Raw genomic sequence first — 16,566 nt, forward strand, 5'->3', positions numbered from 1 at the left:
AGATATATCTGAATCCTTGCATTTGCGTCAGCATTCTATTTTCTGACCACACCAGCTACTGTCGCTGATGCTGAAAGAAGTCTCAGCACAATGAAACTGATCAATCAAGAATATCCTGCGCTCGACCATGAGAGATGTCAGGCCTTCTGAGTTTGCAGTCAATCGAAAGCAAGATTATCATATCTCTGGACTATGACGCATTGATTAACCAACTTGCGAAGAACAAGACTCGAAAGAAGGGTTTTGCGCAAATGTTCACTGCAGGCCTATGTATGCATAATATAAACCCTATATAAATATCTTATTCCAGCTTCTGCACTGTAAGTGAACCCGGACATATGTTCGGAGGGGACCACGCTCTTTGTTGCTACAGCCCTGGGAGCCGAGTGCCTTTCGAGCTAGAATCAAGTCTTTTGTCCTAGGCTGCCTCCATATCTATGAAAATAAAGCTCAAATTGAAATCCATAAACGAGAAGGCGCTATTCGTTCTGGCTACATACAAGCAGGACCAAGCTGTTACATAAACTTCAAACTGACACATTAAGCGGCCTTGGTAATCGCCATTCATTCCACCTTTCTCACCCTATGACCTATTGTTCCAAATGCGGGAGAGGAAGACCCGGCCTTTGTGGTCGCCCGCCTTTCGGTGCATATGAGCATTCGGATGTTCTGGACATTTGGTGCTTATGAGCAGGTTCTTCCCTCCTGCTCATTTCCACCAAACGCTCAAAACCACCAACTTTTTTTCGGTGCATATAAGCGTTTGGAGGTTTTGAGCGTTTGGAGGTTATCAGCATTTGGTGCATATGAGGCACAACCGGGAAAAGCACATTTTATTTGTGAAGTGTTTCTAGGTTGCCTTGTGATTTTTTGATACCGGACGGGTGAAGAGCGTTGAACTTGTATATGAGATAAAACTCCCTATCACGTCTGTCACGTGTGGAGCTAAACCCGGTTTCTAGAATATATAGTTTAATGTTGACAAAATTGTGACCAGGAACGTTAAAGTGTTCGGCAACTGCTTTGGGGAGTTTGTTGGACGTGTCGGTTCTGTGTCCGGTAAGGCGGTTGTTCATTTGTTGGCCGGTTTCACCAATGTATTGCATAGAGCAGTCGCCGCATTCAATGCAGTATATGACATTGGAGCTTGTGCATGTGAATGCGTGGTTAACGGGGTGGGTGTAATTGCTCGCAGTGCTTTTGATGGAGTTAGCGTGTTGAACGTGCTTGCATGTTTTGCAGCGCGGGAGGTTGCAGGGTCGTGTTCCCGTGTACGGGGTGCTCGTGTTGCTGATTTTGGCATTGACCAAGGAGTCTGCCAGGTTTTTTGCGCGTCGGTATGTCAACCTGTATGGGATTTGTGAATATATTGCTAAGTCGGTCACTGCTTTGGAGGAGGGGCTCGTGCTTCCGTAGAATGGCTTTGATGTTTGGAAGTGCGTTGGAATATCTTGTGATGAAACTTATTTGGCACGCGTGAGGATTTTTTCGGTTTTCCAGAACCTCGTCTCGATCCAGTGTGAGTGCCTTGAGACGGAATTCGGTTAGGAGGGAGTCTGGATAGTCCCTTCTGGCAAGTGTACTGCAGAGTTCGTCAAGCTTCTCAGCGTAATCTGTGTCGTTTGAACAAATTCTGCGTAGTCTTACACTCTGCCCATTAGGAATTCCAACCTTACAGTGACGCGGGTGGTGACTCTTGAAGTGAAAGTATTGTTGTTTGTTCAGTTGGCTTTTTGTACAGGGTTGTGATGAGGTTGCCGTTGTCTATGATATTGTGGTGTCGAGGAAGTTAATTAAGTGAGTTGACTGTTGTGATGTGAACTTTATGTTGCTATGCGCGGTGTTCAGTAGATCTATGAACTTTTGAAATTCATGTTCCCCGTGTTCCCATATTATCAGTATATCATCGATGTATCGAAGGTACACCGTGGGTTTTAATGAGAGGGCGCTCAGAACTTTGTTTTCTAAGAACCCCATGAAGATATTTGCGTATGTGGGTGCAACAGGTGAGCCCATACTTGTACCGTGTACTTGTAGGTAGTACTCGCCATTGAACTCGAAGTAGTTCAGTTTAAGGACCAAGTCCATTAGAGCGAGTATGGTTTCTGTGTCTTTTCTTTTGTTTGTTGTAGAAAAGGTATTGCAGAGGGCTGTTATTTTTTTTTTTTTTAATTCCGTGTTAGCGCCGCGAAGCAACTGTGGCTATGAGCGGCGTACAGATGTGGACAGATGGAGAGAGGACAGCAGGAAGGAGTGGGGGACAGGGGTGTTAGTATGCGTCCTGGGCCGACTTCAAGGGGAACTGTGCCGACATTCGTCTAGAAAGTCTTCGGAAAACCCAGGGAAAACCTCAGACAGCACAGCCGGTGACAGGATTCGAACCCGTGTCACCTCCCAGTCTCGACGTGGAAAGCGATCACTCTAACCACTATGCCACGGGAGCTGGTGGGGCTGTTATTCCGTCGTTGTGTGGGATGTTAGTATACAGTGATGTCACATCCAGCGTGGCTAGTATTGTGTCCCTACCAAATGTACGAGTGTTGTTTATATATCAGATTATTCTGAGGAGGTGGGGTGTGTCTTGTACATGCGATGGCAGTGTTGTCGGAATATGGTTTAAATAGTGGTCCATGAATTTCGAGAGTGTTTCTCATACCCAGCTTTCGTGGACAGCGACGCCTTGCGCCCTCTCGCGACCATTGAGTGAAACTTGCCGCCAAGACAATAGAAAAGTGCTGTAGCAGCTGTTCTATCCAAGGTATCGTAATATTCCCCAGAGTACACGTTCAAACATCTCTTCTAAGCTTATACAAACGAAAAATATCGTTATACATGCAATACCTTCGGTTCCCCAGACATCCCGCTTTTCGGACCGTGAATACATGGGAGGTATGGGGATTTTCACGCAGGAAACGATTTCATCGTTTAATATCTCTGGTAATGTATGATGCACCGTAATATTCCCGTGGATATGCGGCGTAGGGTACCTCTAGATTCAACATTTAGAAGAAGTGCCAGGGTCACTCAATCGTCTGCGGTTCCCTTGCACGGCAAACTTGGCCCAGATGCCCAAATTCGGAAACAGTCAAAGTGGCTTCTCCGCGTTGCAGCGGTATGTAGCAGGGAAATTACCTTTACGCGTCAGTTGAACTTTTCTCTGCTTATTTAGATTTAGTAACTGCTTTTGACCTCATTTCTTGAGTTAGATATAATTTTGAGAGCATGGTTGGTACATTATGCGCACGGAGGTGGAACACCAATTTTGAATCGTTATGTCTTGTCATATTAATTATTAAGATGTCACTGTTCGATGAATTCGTTTGTGTTAACGTATTTGAGAAAATATTAGCAGTATACTTTTTGTTTATCGCCGATTGCCATTTGGTTTTAAGTACATCTGACAACACAACAGTGCATGTTCACGTAATTGCACACTGATAATAACTTCCCAAAGCATTCCCAGAAGTGCGAGACACACCTTCTTAAAGTTGGCTTGACCGGCGTGCTCGCTGCCCTCCATTGAAGCAATGCATCCCATCCGGTTTTGTTAGAATATCTGTTGATCCTGAGCTTTAGAAAGAAATGCCCACACATGGGTGTTGTTGTGAGAGGACCTTCGATGGCGTACAAGTGGAATGGAAGCGCAAGAACGTCACAGTTTTGTTCCTGGAGGACTTATTTTCACCGTGTTGGCTTCGTGGCAGGATGCATTGGTGTGCTATTTTTCTCATACTTGGCCAAAACAATGGGTTCTGGAGAAAATGCCCACGTCAGACATGAAAGGTGAAGTTGTCGCTTACGCTCTGCACCTTTGTGCGCAACTGTGGGCCGCTCCAATGTTGTTCCCACGACAAAAGAAGTGTTGACAAGCTCAGTGTGGCCTGCGAAGCGTCTGTATCTTCATTCCTGAAGGTGAGAGCAACGGGCGGTATTGGCCCACTGGTGACGATTTTGGTTATAGCTTTCGAGGGCCGTGGTTCGATCCGCGGCCTGCTTAGTGTTTTTTTCAATTATTATCATATTCATGTATGTTCTATATTTTATTTTTTTGTAGAGGGAGTTATGAGAGTAACGGCAAGAGCGTCAGAGTTTTTGCTTAATAATGCCGTACTTGCTCTATGTCATACTGCATGCAGTTCGGTGTGATTTAGTTGCGGTAATGCTCTGCGATCGCCTGTGCACTTAATATGTGAATAGCAGATGACTTTCCATTGCACTCCGACTTACTTCACCGTTACAGGAATCACCGTTTTGCACTGTGCCGCACGTGGTTGTTATGATGTAGATGATTGTCAATCCTCTAACATGAATTTTGAACTTGTGGCTTAAACGTCCTTTGTTCTCTGTCAAGGCGCAACTCATCAAAGTTTCATTCGAGATCGATGTGACGACGGAACCAATTATGCGGGTCAACTTTCACGCGTTGTAATGGTAAAGGGAATTAAGATGAACAAACTACCACGCGTGTTTCGGTGTGTTGTTATTAGATACAATTGGCCTGCCGGGGATGTCAGCCGTATAGAGCTCGTTGGCGTGTACCTTGTGGATTTTGGGCAGTAAATAGAAACGACCTGCGCCTGTGTTTGATGGGGTGAGATATCTGAGGTCATCACGTATGATGAGCTTTCGTTCGTGGAGGTCCTGTATGATATGGGTTATTAGCGCCATGTACTCCTTTGTTGGGTCATGGTCCAGTTTGCGTATTGTTGAGTTGCCTATGAGCTTCAGAAATATATTTATATGTGGGCCAGATGACGATACTCCCACCCTTATCTGCGGGCTTGATAATGATATCATCTCTGTCAGCTAGCGCTTTGATGATGTCACGCTGTGCTTTAGTGAGGTTGTGACCACGCGAGCTTTGGGAAATACCGTGAAGGATGTCGTTGCTTACTTGTTTAATGTACAGGTCTAATGCGGGTTCTCGGCCGTGATTTGGTGTCCAGGTTGATGGTAGTCGGAGGTCGTTGTTGTTTTCTTGTGTTGTATGAGCGAAGAATTCTCTAAGGCGTAGCCGTCTAGCAAAGTCCGATATGTCTTTGTGGATTTCGTATTCGTTAACAGAATTGAGTGTAGGGCAGAATGTTAATCCCCTAGAGAGGACTTGTAGTTCGTCGCTGGTTAGTGAGCGTGATATATCTATTACGGTGCTTGCGTCAGCGTTTTCTCGGGGTGGCTCAGCGATGTTGCGGAGAGTTGTGGTTGTGGTGCTGGAAATTCTTTGTTCGGCTGCTGCGTGTGTCGTGTTAGTGGGTCCGGTATCCGTGTCGTTGTTGGAATTAGGTTTTCCGAGTTTTGAGTGTTCCTTGTTAGCAACATCTGCAAAGTTCTCGGCCCATGGAGTAAGCCTGGACATCAGTGCCGTGCACTTGGCGCTTTTCTTTCCTTTCTGAGGGCCACCGGCCTCCTTCACGAACTGTAGGGATTTCCTTCCCTCGTCATCCTCTCATATGAACCTCTTTGGAATGGGGTAGGGTCCTGCACTCAACGCTGGGAAACATCCCACATCATCATCATCCATTCATCTATGTTGTTGTTGTTGTTGTTGTTAGCTAGCTCGCGGTTGAGTTGTTGAATGTGTAGTTCGAGAGTGTTTGCCTCCGCGTCGGTGAGACTGATATTGTTCATATGGGCCTGGATCGTAGCGAGTTGCGCGTGGCACTGTTTCTTTAATATTTCTAGAAACGTACGGGCTGTGTTGTTAATTGCTGATGCCCACTCTAGCTCTAGTTCAGGTGTCAGTTTTCCTAATGCAGGAACTGTTTTAGGGGTGAGGCCTTTAGGTACTGTGTTGTGAGCCAGGTGGTGGGTGTAGATCCGTAGATGATGTAGGTATCGCTACGTTTCTCCATGAGTTTTCGCATTCGTAGAAAGTTCGTTGACTGCATGGTAGGCTGGTGATTAGGTAGTCAACGGTGTTTTCTGCGTGATGTGCGCGCGCGTCGTGTCTGTGGGGTCAATGACTGTGGGGTCAGTGGCTGTGGAGACTCGCTGTGTTCCTCGATGTCATCTGTCTGTGTTTGCGTGCTTGTGGTTTTCCGTGTCACAGTTTGCGTGAACTTTGTGTGTGTGCGGGTTGTGTTTGGAGTGTTGTCGTTTGCCGCGTGTGTATGCGTGGGTGCAGTGGTCGTTGTGGTCCCCTTTGATGCCATCGTGTGTTCTGGCGTGTTTGCGGTGCTGGCACTTAAAGTGTAAGCTGGTTGAGGATGTTGTGTTTGAGCGTTTGTCAGTGCAGGACGGCATCTATGATCCATTAGGTGTTTGATGTTGTGTGCCATAGCTCGTACGCCTGCGTGGTTCAGGTGGATGCCGTCCCGAGCGAGATGGGCTTCAGCGTGGTATTCCAAAGCTGCGTGTGTGATAACCATAACGTTGGTGTGTACCTGACGCATGTGGATGAGGTGGTTGTTGACAGCGTGCGCCTTCCTGTCGAACTCGTGTATAGCCATGCGTCCTGGTATATGTATGCTCGGTGTTTGTTCTGTCTTCGGGGAAGTATCGTTGTCACTACTATTTTAGCGCCTGGTCTGTTGTTTGTGATGAAGGAAACTAGTGCTTCGAATTCCTGGATGACATGTTGTGCTGTCGACCGTGCGATGTCGTTGGTCCCTACGTGGAGTATGAAGTGCGTGATGTTCGGTGGGGCGGCGGTTACATGTGTCATGATGTCTCGTATTCTTGCGCCGCTTGAAAAGTGTATGTGAGGTCCGTGTTCTCCGTGTGGGATGTGTACTTGTAACAACTATCCCCTATGAGTGCGACATGTGAGAAAGAGAGGACGGGTTGCTTACCTCCTGAGGCCATCAGATCGTCAGTAGCGAACGTAAATGGGTAGAAATCCAGCGAACCGGTAGAATGTAGGAAGGGAGTTGCCTCAGGACAGAAGCCGCCGATATTTCGAACAGAGACTGTTCTTCTTCTGGGCACCGTCCTCATCATTGGCATGGTATTTAAAGGGTTAGGTGTGACGTGTTTAAAGGTTCATGCGAATTGTGGGTTAACACTGAACGTGTATTGTGCAATTTGTGCTAGTGTGTACCCAACAACTAGTTTATTTAGTGATTATGATTGGGGATTTTCATCACCAGGGGCGATACTCAAACCCGTTGACTGTGGTGGTGGGGTAAAATATCATAATGAGTCACCTAACAGTGAGTACTGAAGTCCTATGATGCCAAAAAAGGTCAGAAATGCTTTGAGTGCAGAACTTTTGGTGTGCTGTATGTGGCCATGGACCAAGAAATATTGACAATGTGATGGGGCGAGAGTTCGGCTGATTAAGAGACCCCGAAAGGGTTGTTTGGGAAGGTTTCTGGTGCGAGCGCTGAAGAAGTATGTGCTAGTGTGGACCTAGTGTGCAAAGAGTAGCGACACACCATTCAGCAGCCTTGCTTGGACGATACAGGAAAATGCAGGTTTCGCGCCAGCAAAGGAGTTTAGCTTGTTTTTTTTTAACAACACACAGGAACATTCGTGGTCAGAAAGGGAGAAGGGTGTATACCATGGTAATGTGTGGAGTCTGAGCAGATGACGGACGGACAATCGGATCAGGCCCATTATCTCGGTTTGGTATCTTTCGACTTATCCCCTTATTGCATAAAGAGGTTCAATTATTCATGTTCGGTAAAATGAACGAGGTTTCAAGCTTAAATAGGAAAAACGTGTGTGGGAGGAAGTGTGTAATGTTGCTTTCATAATAATACTCCAAAACTTTCAAAAGAGGTTAATTGAAAAACAAGTTATTTTGCCATATAATCACCAATTATTTAAAAATAATAATATAAAATAAAGTGCTCAGGATTTCCAAGCACCCGAACTAAATTAAAATGCCTGTATTAAGTGCCAGCAGAGTCTGTTACTGTAGACTGAGACTTGCCAATCAAAGGCACACACGGCACACTGAGTCTTGCCAATTTCTACAGGCACATGTGTGAAGGAAGTAGAAGTATAAATTTAACGTCTAGCACATCCAGTGGTCTACAAATTAGTCCACACGGTGTGACCGGTTTAGTGTTAGGCATTAACCATGGGCATTGACGTTACCAGGGTTTTTTCCAAGTGGAACAAGAGTGCAACCCCCCAAACTGGAGACAGACTTTTCTGGAGACAGACATTGGGCGTTCAGAGGTTCCTATCATAGCATCTGAGAATAAACATTACAACCTATGACTAAAGAGTGCACCATTTTTACAAGCGATCTTGGAGTTCCAGGGGGGCCATAGCCCCCCTCTCGGTACGCCCATGACCATGGGGTACCACTTCCTTCCCGAGTAGATTGTAGTTTGCTGACGTGATGGTAGCCAGAAAATATTTCGGGAAGGCAGTTTCTATGGGGACTTTACATGGGGGAGGAGGATCCCCCTTCGTTTTCCTCTCCCAAATGCACTACCAAGGGCATGATTTGAGGGGGGTCGACCCCTAAACTATCCCCTGGACGACAGTATAGGCGCGTGCCACAGCAACAACCATTTGTCATAGTATACATGTATTTAGAGAGAGTACTGTGTTACAGAGCTTGAAGAACGGTAAGTGGATCATTTGGGAAATATGTCCAGAGCATGCACTGGTAGAATGATTGCAGAAGGATATGTTTGAATAGTCATTTGTGTCACGCATTTGTACATGTGATCTTATTTGACACTGCTTTTGTCTTCTTCTAAGTAAAAAAGACCACTGCCTGACACTGTCGTATCTTTTGTGAATCCAAGCTCTTGCAGATGCTTATTAAGCGACAAGATCCTTTCAGACGCAAGAATAACAGAACACGTAAATTATCTCAGCCATGGAACACAGCTGAAATGTGGTTGCATAACCTGCGGTAACAACGGTAGCCATAAGCGAGAAGCGCAATTATGAAAACAAAACGAATTTGAGGCTTCTACTGCGTGCGTCTTGAGTGGCCGTCAAGTTTATGTACACTTAGGTGAAGCCAAGCAATACTGAATTCTTCCACCGTACTTGTGCAACGGCTTATGTCAAACACACACACACACACGCCAAACAACACGGAACGCCGCACGGAACGAGGGCTGACCACAAAACTTCCAAAATTGCAACACTCTACTAGGAGATCACACTTTTCACTATTCACCTCTCGCGTTCTCTGCTCCTTGCACCTTCCCTTCTCAATACTTCAGTTTCTATTGCAGTGTGTAAACAAGTACTGGCAGCCATGCTTGCCGAGATGGGGCGATGGCGACTCTCTCTCCATCCGCCGCCGCAGGTTTTCATGCTGCCACGGTGCCAACCAATAGGCGTGCGCGCATTCTCCTATGCGTAAACTAGCCTACGTTACGGAATTCCGCCGCCGGCGACGCATTGTTTTCTTTTCGCATGCCCCTCTACTTATCGAACACTGTCCCAGCTTCCAACTCGAAAAAAGAAAAAATAAGAAAAAAAAACAGAGGAAAAAAGAAGAAGAATGGTGACTACGCTTTTGTACTGCACTTTATTGCAAATTGTCAATCTTTTTTTTTTTTCTTGATGTGCACACAATTCATTACTTTGATGCTATTCAGAGTTGCACGCTATTCGAGGTCTCGTACTGGCAGCTTGAAGCTCGGTAAACAATGCGAAATTTTCACCTTCTCAATACTTTCCTGGCGACAAACAACAACAACAACAACATAGATGAATGGATGATGATGATGTGGGACGTTTCCCTGCGTTGGGTGCAGGACCCTACACCATTCCAAAAAGGTTCATATGAAAGGATGACGAGGGAAGGAAATCCCTAGAGTTCGTGAAGGAGGCCGGTGGCCCTCAGAAAGGAAAGGAAAGCGCCAAGTGCACGGCACTGATGTCCAGGGTTACTCCATGGGCCGAGAACTCTGCAGATGTTGAATGGACTCTGATCCAGCATTTCAAGGACATTTAAAGGCCCGTCGCTCGCGTACGTACTGGCTGCAGTCTTCTATAATGTGTCGGATTGCTGCCGGGACACCACAACTGGCGACAAAACAATACCTGAAGGTGTGTTTTCCTCTATCGGTTCAGTGCAGATGGGGTCACGCGATCAAGGCAGCAAGCAATGAAAGTAAATACAGGAATGAAGGCTCAGCAACACGTGGTTGACCAGGTTGACGCGAAATGCGTGAAGTGAATGACGACCCGTCACTGCGTCACTAGATGGCGCTGGGTCAACCCCGTCAAGATAAAGAGTTAAAATAAAGAGGTTCCCGTCGATATAGTCACTACTTAATTATCCTTGCTCAGGCCCCAGGAAAAAGATGCATTCAGCAGCACTGGTGAACCAACATCCTGTGCCACAAAAATGATGCCACAGCATTGTAAGCCTGCTCTACTGGTGCGCATGGACAAGCAATGATAATGTGAAGTTGGTCCTGGTAAAGTGGCTCACGATATTATCATGGATATTTGGATCATGGTGTTGCTTCACATATTCATGAGAATCAAGGTCATGCAAGATATGCACATCGAGGCATTGGAGAGCAGTTGTGGCTCCATGAAGGTGATTTACAATATTTCAAACTAGCAGGGATTACTAAGCAATTGTCCTGTATTCCTCACTTACAGGGACTGAAACACTCGAACAATTGGAGGGATGTACCTCCTCTTCTGAAGGACATTCGCATTGGCGTGAACCGAAAAGTTGCTACTTGCCAGGTTGAGATACGAAAATACAATTGAGACGTAGGATCGGATCAGTTCAGGGCGTCTAGTTTGTGGATCTATACACAGAGACTGTCATTGTGTGCACTACAAGTTTCCTTGCCTCAATGCTATTTCTCGGTCATGTATCTAAGATATCAGAGCACCACTTCTACCTTATCTGTGTGCCACATATTGTACCTACACAAGAGGAGTGCATGCGGCAAAACTACTGAAATATGAAATTGCATTGTTCCTTCATTGCGCAGGCCGGTTCTGTCTGTTTAGGCATTCTAATAATGCTAATTTTCATGTTAGGCTATGTCGAGGAGCTTACTGGAGCTGTGCTCAATCTCTGTGTGTGGTGGCTGTTCATCAGACCCTGACCAGAAGCAAGAGGCTACACAAGCTCACCAAAAGAGTGAATGAGTGAATGAACAGTGAATGAGTCACTAAAACACTGACAACTCTGCAAAGCGTTAGCTGCAATTGGACAACAGAAGGGCTTCAGTGAACGTGTGAAAGCAGTCTCATACCTATAATTTTTGGTTTTCGGCACCTATTTCGCCACTAATCGGTGACTGCATTGGTCTTGTGAACTAACGGAAGTGAGATGCAAAGATATCCCTGATAATTACACTTGCATGGTGTACTTCTACTGTGCAATGTGTTACACCTTTATTTTTCCTTCTTTTTTTCTTTTTGTCCTGCTCTTGAGCTTTCAAAAGCCATGTATGCCCTCATGTAAGTATCTTGTCTGTTCTTGTATCTGGCGCTTGCTCGCTCGGCAATGTATAATTTCGGCAAATACGTTCATCAGGAATCTGCCGCTAGAGTTGTTATTCATGCCTAATTCCTACGTACCTACAGTGGGTATATGATACCATGTAGTTGCCAAATACGACTCGTTCGCACGGTCATAATGCCCCTAAAGAAGCTTAATTACTGCTCCTGGAACGTCAAACGCCAGGCATTCGAGAGAGAGATATGTTCATAGTGTGCGACTTCGCGAGTAGCAAGTGATGCAGCGGTTACGATACGAAAGTGACATCTCTCAATTACGCAAGCAATTGACTTACTTTATCAAAGATAACTACAATTCCAACAAAAATATCTTTCGTATGTAGGCGTAGCACAGCCCGGTTGATAATACGTGCCGTTCAAGGTACTGTCGCGTGTTGAGTGAGGCCAGGAGACAAAAGGCGTCAAGTCGGACCAGACTATTTTATTGACCGTTCTGTTGAGTGAGGCCAGGAGACAAAAGGCGTCAAGTCGGACCAGACTATTTTATTGACCGTTCTGGTCGGTCGCTCGAGTAGAAGAAGAAGTAACTAGCTCGCGTCTCGTGAGCGCGAGATGGCAGGGCACAAACAGGGTCATGTGGCCAAAGGCGATGTTGGTGCAGCTAGTGCTGCTACATCATCCTCCCTCCCCTGGAGAAAGATGATGCTGAAGCTGCAGGCTGGACAGTGCGGTGCAGATCCCACGATACGTGCTTGCTTGAAACTGGGCGCAGTGGGAAAGATCGAGATGCGGCTGAGGGGGCGGCTCGATTGTCATTCTGTGCGTCAGGCTCGTTCGAAGAGTCTGAAGAAACTTCCAGCTGGGTGAAATGCGCCAGAGATGAGGGGTCTAGGTGAGCGGGCTGCAGCCTATCGATGGAAATGTTGTCCTCGCGGCCATTAAGCTGTACACGGTAGAACTTGGCGTATCGGTGCAGAACTTGAAAGGGGCCGTCGAAATGAGGTTGAAGGGGCTTACGAACGGCATCCCGGCGAATAAAAACATGTGTACAGCTTTCAAGCTCTGGGCTGATGAAGGGATGGCTACGAAGGCTTCGTCGGGTTGGGGAAGGGCAGAGCTGGGACATTGTCAAACGGAGTTGGTGAAGGAATGACGATGGCTCGGCTGCTTCGGGGCGCACAGGATGGAAGAATTCTGACGGCAAACGTAGTGACGTCCCGTAGACGAGTTCTGCGCTGGAGGCGCCGATGTCTTGCTTGAGGGCTGTCCGAATACCGAGCAGCACTGTAGGAAGAGCGGCGAACCACTGGGTACGCTCACGCGCGCAGGAGAGGGAGGCCTTAAGGTGACGGTGAAAACGCTCAACGAGCCCGTTTGCTTGGGGGTGGTATGAGGTGGTTCTTATACGATGTGTGCCGAGGGTCTCCAAGAGCTGGGTGAACAGCCTGGCTTCAAACTGGCGGCCGCGATCTGTGGTAAGGGTAGCAGGCACACCAAAACGGGCTATCCAGCCATGCAAAAAGGCTTCGGCAACGGTCTCGGCGGTGGAATCGGCGATGGGAATTGCTTCTGGCCACCTCGTAAATCTGTCAACGCATGTTAACAGGTATGAATGACCATGCGACGGGGGTAGCGGGCCCACCAGATCGATGTGCACGTGGGAAAATCGGGCGTCAGGGAGCGGGAATGCTGCTAAAGGTGCCTTGTTGTGCTGGTTGACTTTCACACGTTGGCAGACGAGGCAAGCGCGGGTCCATGCCCGAACGTCGGCGTTCATCGATGGCCATAGAAAGCGGGTGGTGAGCAGCTTCTGCGTGGCGCGGATACCAGGGTGGGCTAGGGCATGCACGCTATCAAAGACAAGGCGACGGAAAACCTGCGGAATGAACGGCCTGGGTCTGCCCGTGGAGATGTCGCAAGTTAACTTGAGGAGCGATCCGGGCAGAGGCACCTCTTCGAAAGAAAGAGTGGTGGCAGAATCTCGCAATTTCCGAAGCTCTTCGTCTGACTGCTGCGCCTCGGCGATCTTGGAATAGTCCATCGTCAACTTCGGAAAGGTGACAGCATCGACGTGCATCCTGGACAGAGCATCCGCTACAGGGTTGTCGGTTCCGTTCACGTGGCGAATGTCGACGGTGAACTCACTTATGAAGGCCAGCTGCCGGGCTTCACGGGGAGTGTAACTGTCGGCAGCCTTGGACAGGAACGCGTAAGTCAAAGGCTTGTGGTCTGACAGGATGTAGAACGTTCTTCCTTCGACGAAATACCTGAAGTGGCGGATGGCTAAATAGGCAGCGAGCAGCTCACGGCCAAACGCGCTGTAGCGGGACTGCGCTGGAGAGAGCTTCTGCGAGAAGAAAGACAAAGGTCTCCACTGCCCGTCGATGTACTGCTGTAAGACACCGCCAACAGCATGGTCAGAGGCGTCAACCATGATGTTAGTTGGCGCGCCGTGTTTCGGGTAGACGAGGACAGTAGCGTCTGCAAGGGCTTGTCTGGCAGCGAGGAAAGCGGTGTTCGCTTCTTCCGTCCACGAAAACGGCGTTGAAGATGGCGTGCCGCGCAGCATGTCTGTCAGAGGTCGCAAAATGCGCGCACAGCAGGGAATAAATCGTCGATAAAAGTTCACCATTCCCAAAAACTCTCGCAGCTTACGCAGTGACGTTGGCGTTGGGAAGTTGCGTATGGCAAGAACTTTGTGGTCGAGAGGGCGGATGCCGTCGCTGCTGATTAGGTGCCCGAGGAACTCCAGCGATGGCTTGCCGAACTCGCATTTTTCGGCGTTCACAACAATGCCGAACTCTTGGAGACGCTGGAAAAGCGCGCGAAGGTGGTCTTCGTGCTCCTCGGGGGACCCGCTGGCAACGAGGATGTCATCTATGTAGGCAAACGCAAAGGGAAGGCCGCGCAGCACTTGATCCATAAAACGTTGGAAGGTCTGGGCGGCGTTTCGCAGACCAAAGGGCATCCTGAGATATTCGAACATGCCGAATGGTGTAACGATGGCAGTCTTGGAAACGTCGGAGGGTTCTACTGGAATGTGATGGTAAGCTTTTACCAAATCGACCTTGGAGAACATGGTCATGCCGTGGAGATTGGAGGCGAAATCGTGGACATGCGGGATGGGATAGCGATCTGGCACAGTAACCTTGTTAAGGGCTCTGTAGTCGCCGCACGGCCTCCAATCTCCGGTCTTCTTCGGTACCATGTGCAAGGCTGATGACCAACTGCTGGAAGAAGGCCGGACGATTCCAAGCTGGAGCATGTGTTGGAATTCCTTTTTCGCAATGGCGAGGCACTCGGGGGCCAGGCGACGAGGACGGGCATGCACGGGAGGACCTGTAGTGACAACGTGGTGAGTCACTGTGTGCATCACGGGCCGCTCGGTGTTACATGGCTTCAAGAGGGATGGGAACTCCTGCAGGATGGCGGAGTATGGACAGTTTCCAGCCTTGAAGCGGGCGATGCGGCTGCACACTGAATGGCGACAGGGAATGCCGTTGACGCGAAACCGGGTTTGTGCATCCCAGAGCAAGCGTTTTTTCATGTTCACCATGAGACCGAAATGGCTCAGAAAGTCTGCTCCCAGAATAGGGTACTGCAAGTCAGCCACAAGGAAAATCCATGCGAAGGAGCGGCGGAGGCCCAAGTCGAGAGTGAGGGAATGCTCTCCGTACGTCGCAATCGGCGTGGAATTAACAGCTTGCAGGGTGCGGGACGTTGGCTTGCGTGGTGAACGAAAAAGAGAGGACGGAAGTACACTGACGTCAGCGCCGGTGTCAACAAGAAAGTTTAGTCCGGAATTGTTGTCAAGAACAAAGAAGAGGCGGGATGGACGAGTGCCAGAGTCACCAGCCGCCATATCTAGTGACTGGCTCGGGAGTTTCCCTGGAAGGTGCATGGTGGTGTACAGTTGCGAGCCTTGGTGCGGAAACGGCGATGATACCAGCAAATTCCAGCTGGAGATGGGGAACGTCGATGCGCGAAGCGGGATCGGCGTGAAGACGGAGAAGGACTGCAGTGGCGGAGGGCTGCAACCTCCAGCTGCAGGTTGGAGATCTGTTCCACGAGCTGAGAAAGGTCCACTGTTTGCGGCGAGCTGGAACCAGTAGCCGTAGGCGGAGAAGGGGGGTGCGAGGCCACAGCTGCGATCTGCGGTGGTGCCATTTCCATGATCTTGTCGGCAAGGTTGGCCAGGTCGTTCAGGCTCATGGTGCCAGCAGCGGCTAAAACCATGCAGACATTGGCCGGCAACCGCTGGAGGAAAAGTTGGCGGAGCAGGGAATCGTCGATTACGGCGCTGTCGGGACGATCGCCGAGCAGTTGGCGCATACGCCGTAAGAGCTGAGAAGGCGCGCGATCTCCGAGTTCTTCTTGGGTCAGCAGGCGCTGGAATCGCTTTTGCTCCGACATAGACGTCCGGCGAATTAATTCAGTCTTGAGCACGTCATATGGTGATTGTGTCGGTGGGGAGGCAACCAAGTCGCGCACCTCGGAAGCATCAGTAGGGGAAAGTGCGGCAACGACGTGGTAGAACTTCGTCAGTTGGTCACTGATGAGACGAAGGGCGAATTGGGCCTCAGCTTGCCCGAACCATACGACGGGATCGGCGGCCCAAAACGTCGGCAGCTTGATAGCGACGGCGGAAACTTGCGGTGGGGGCAACAGGGGCGCCGCAATAGCGGGCACCGCAACGTTCTGTTGCTGTGGTCCTGGGACTTGCTGGACTGGCGGAAAGTGGCCTGCTGGTCCTGGGAGAGGGCCAGTAGCAGAAGGGGGTCCAGTGGCCATCACGTCCGGGTCACCAGTTGTCGCGTGTTGAGTGAGGCCAGGAGACAAAAGGCGTCAAGTCGGACCAGACTATTTTATTGACCGTTCTGGTCGGTCGCTCGAGTAGAAGAAGAAGTAACTAGCTCGCGTCTCGTGAGCGCGAGATGGCAGGGCACAAACAGGGTCATGTGGCCAAAGGCGATGTTGGTGCAGCTAGTGCTGCTACAGTACTCTTCGCCAGTTAGCCACAGGCCGGCAACGCGACAGCATAATTGCACGAATCCTAGGCGCATAGGTGGTATCAACAACGTGTTTTGGCATTGGCAAACCATCCCACAAATAAAATAAAAACACTGCAATCAAAAAGGCTACGTCGATCGAGCAGACGGTCGCTTGTCTACATCCCCGTATGCTCCGTAGAGAGGGAGGGATGCCTTGAAG

General features: G+C 48.9%; 1 protein-coding gene across 1 annotated transcript; it reads right to left on the minus strand.

Annotated features, from left to right (window-relative positions):
• Window positions 1-15,219: 15,219 nt before the first annotated feature.
• LOC135395704 (uncharacterized) lies at window positions 15,220-16,146 on the minus strand. The gene has a single exon (XM_064626798.1). The coding sequence runs from the start codon at window positions 16,144-16,146 to the stop codon at window positions 15,220-15,222; it is 927 nt and encodes a 308-aa protein (XP_064482868.1).
• Window positions 16,147-16,566: the final 420 nt, after the last annotated feature.

Source organism: Ornithodoros turicata, chromosome 5, assembly GCF_037126465.1.
Source record: "Ornithodoros turicata isolate Travis chromosome 5, ASM3712646v1, whole genome shotgun sequence".
Taxonomy (NCBI): Eukaryota; Metazoa; Arthropoda; class Arachnida; order Ixodida; family Argasidae; genus Ornithodoros; species Ornithodoros turicata.

Coding starts and splice junctions, on each gene's coding strand:
- LOC135395704 (XM_064626798.1), bottom strand. CDS start 16,146: ATGGCCACTGGACCCCCTTCTGCTACTGGCCCTCTCCCAGGACCAGCA.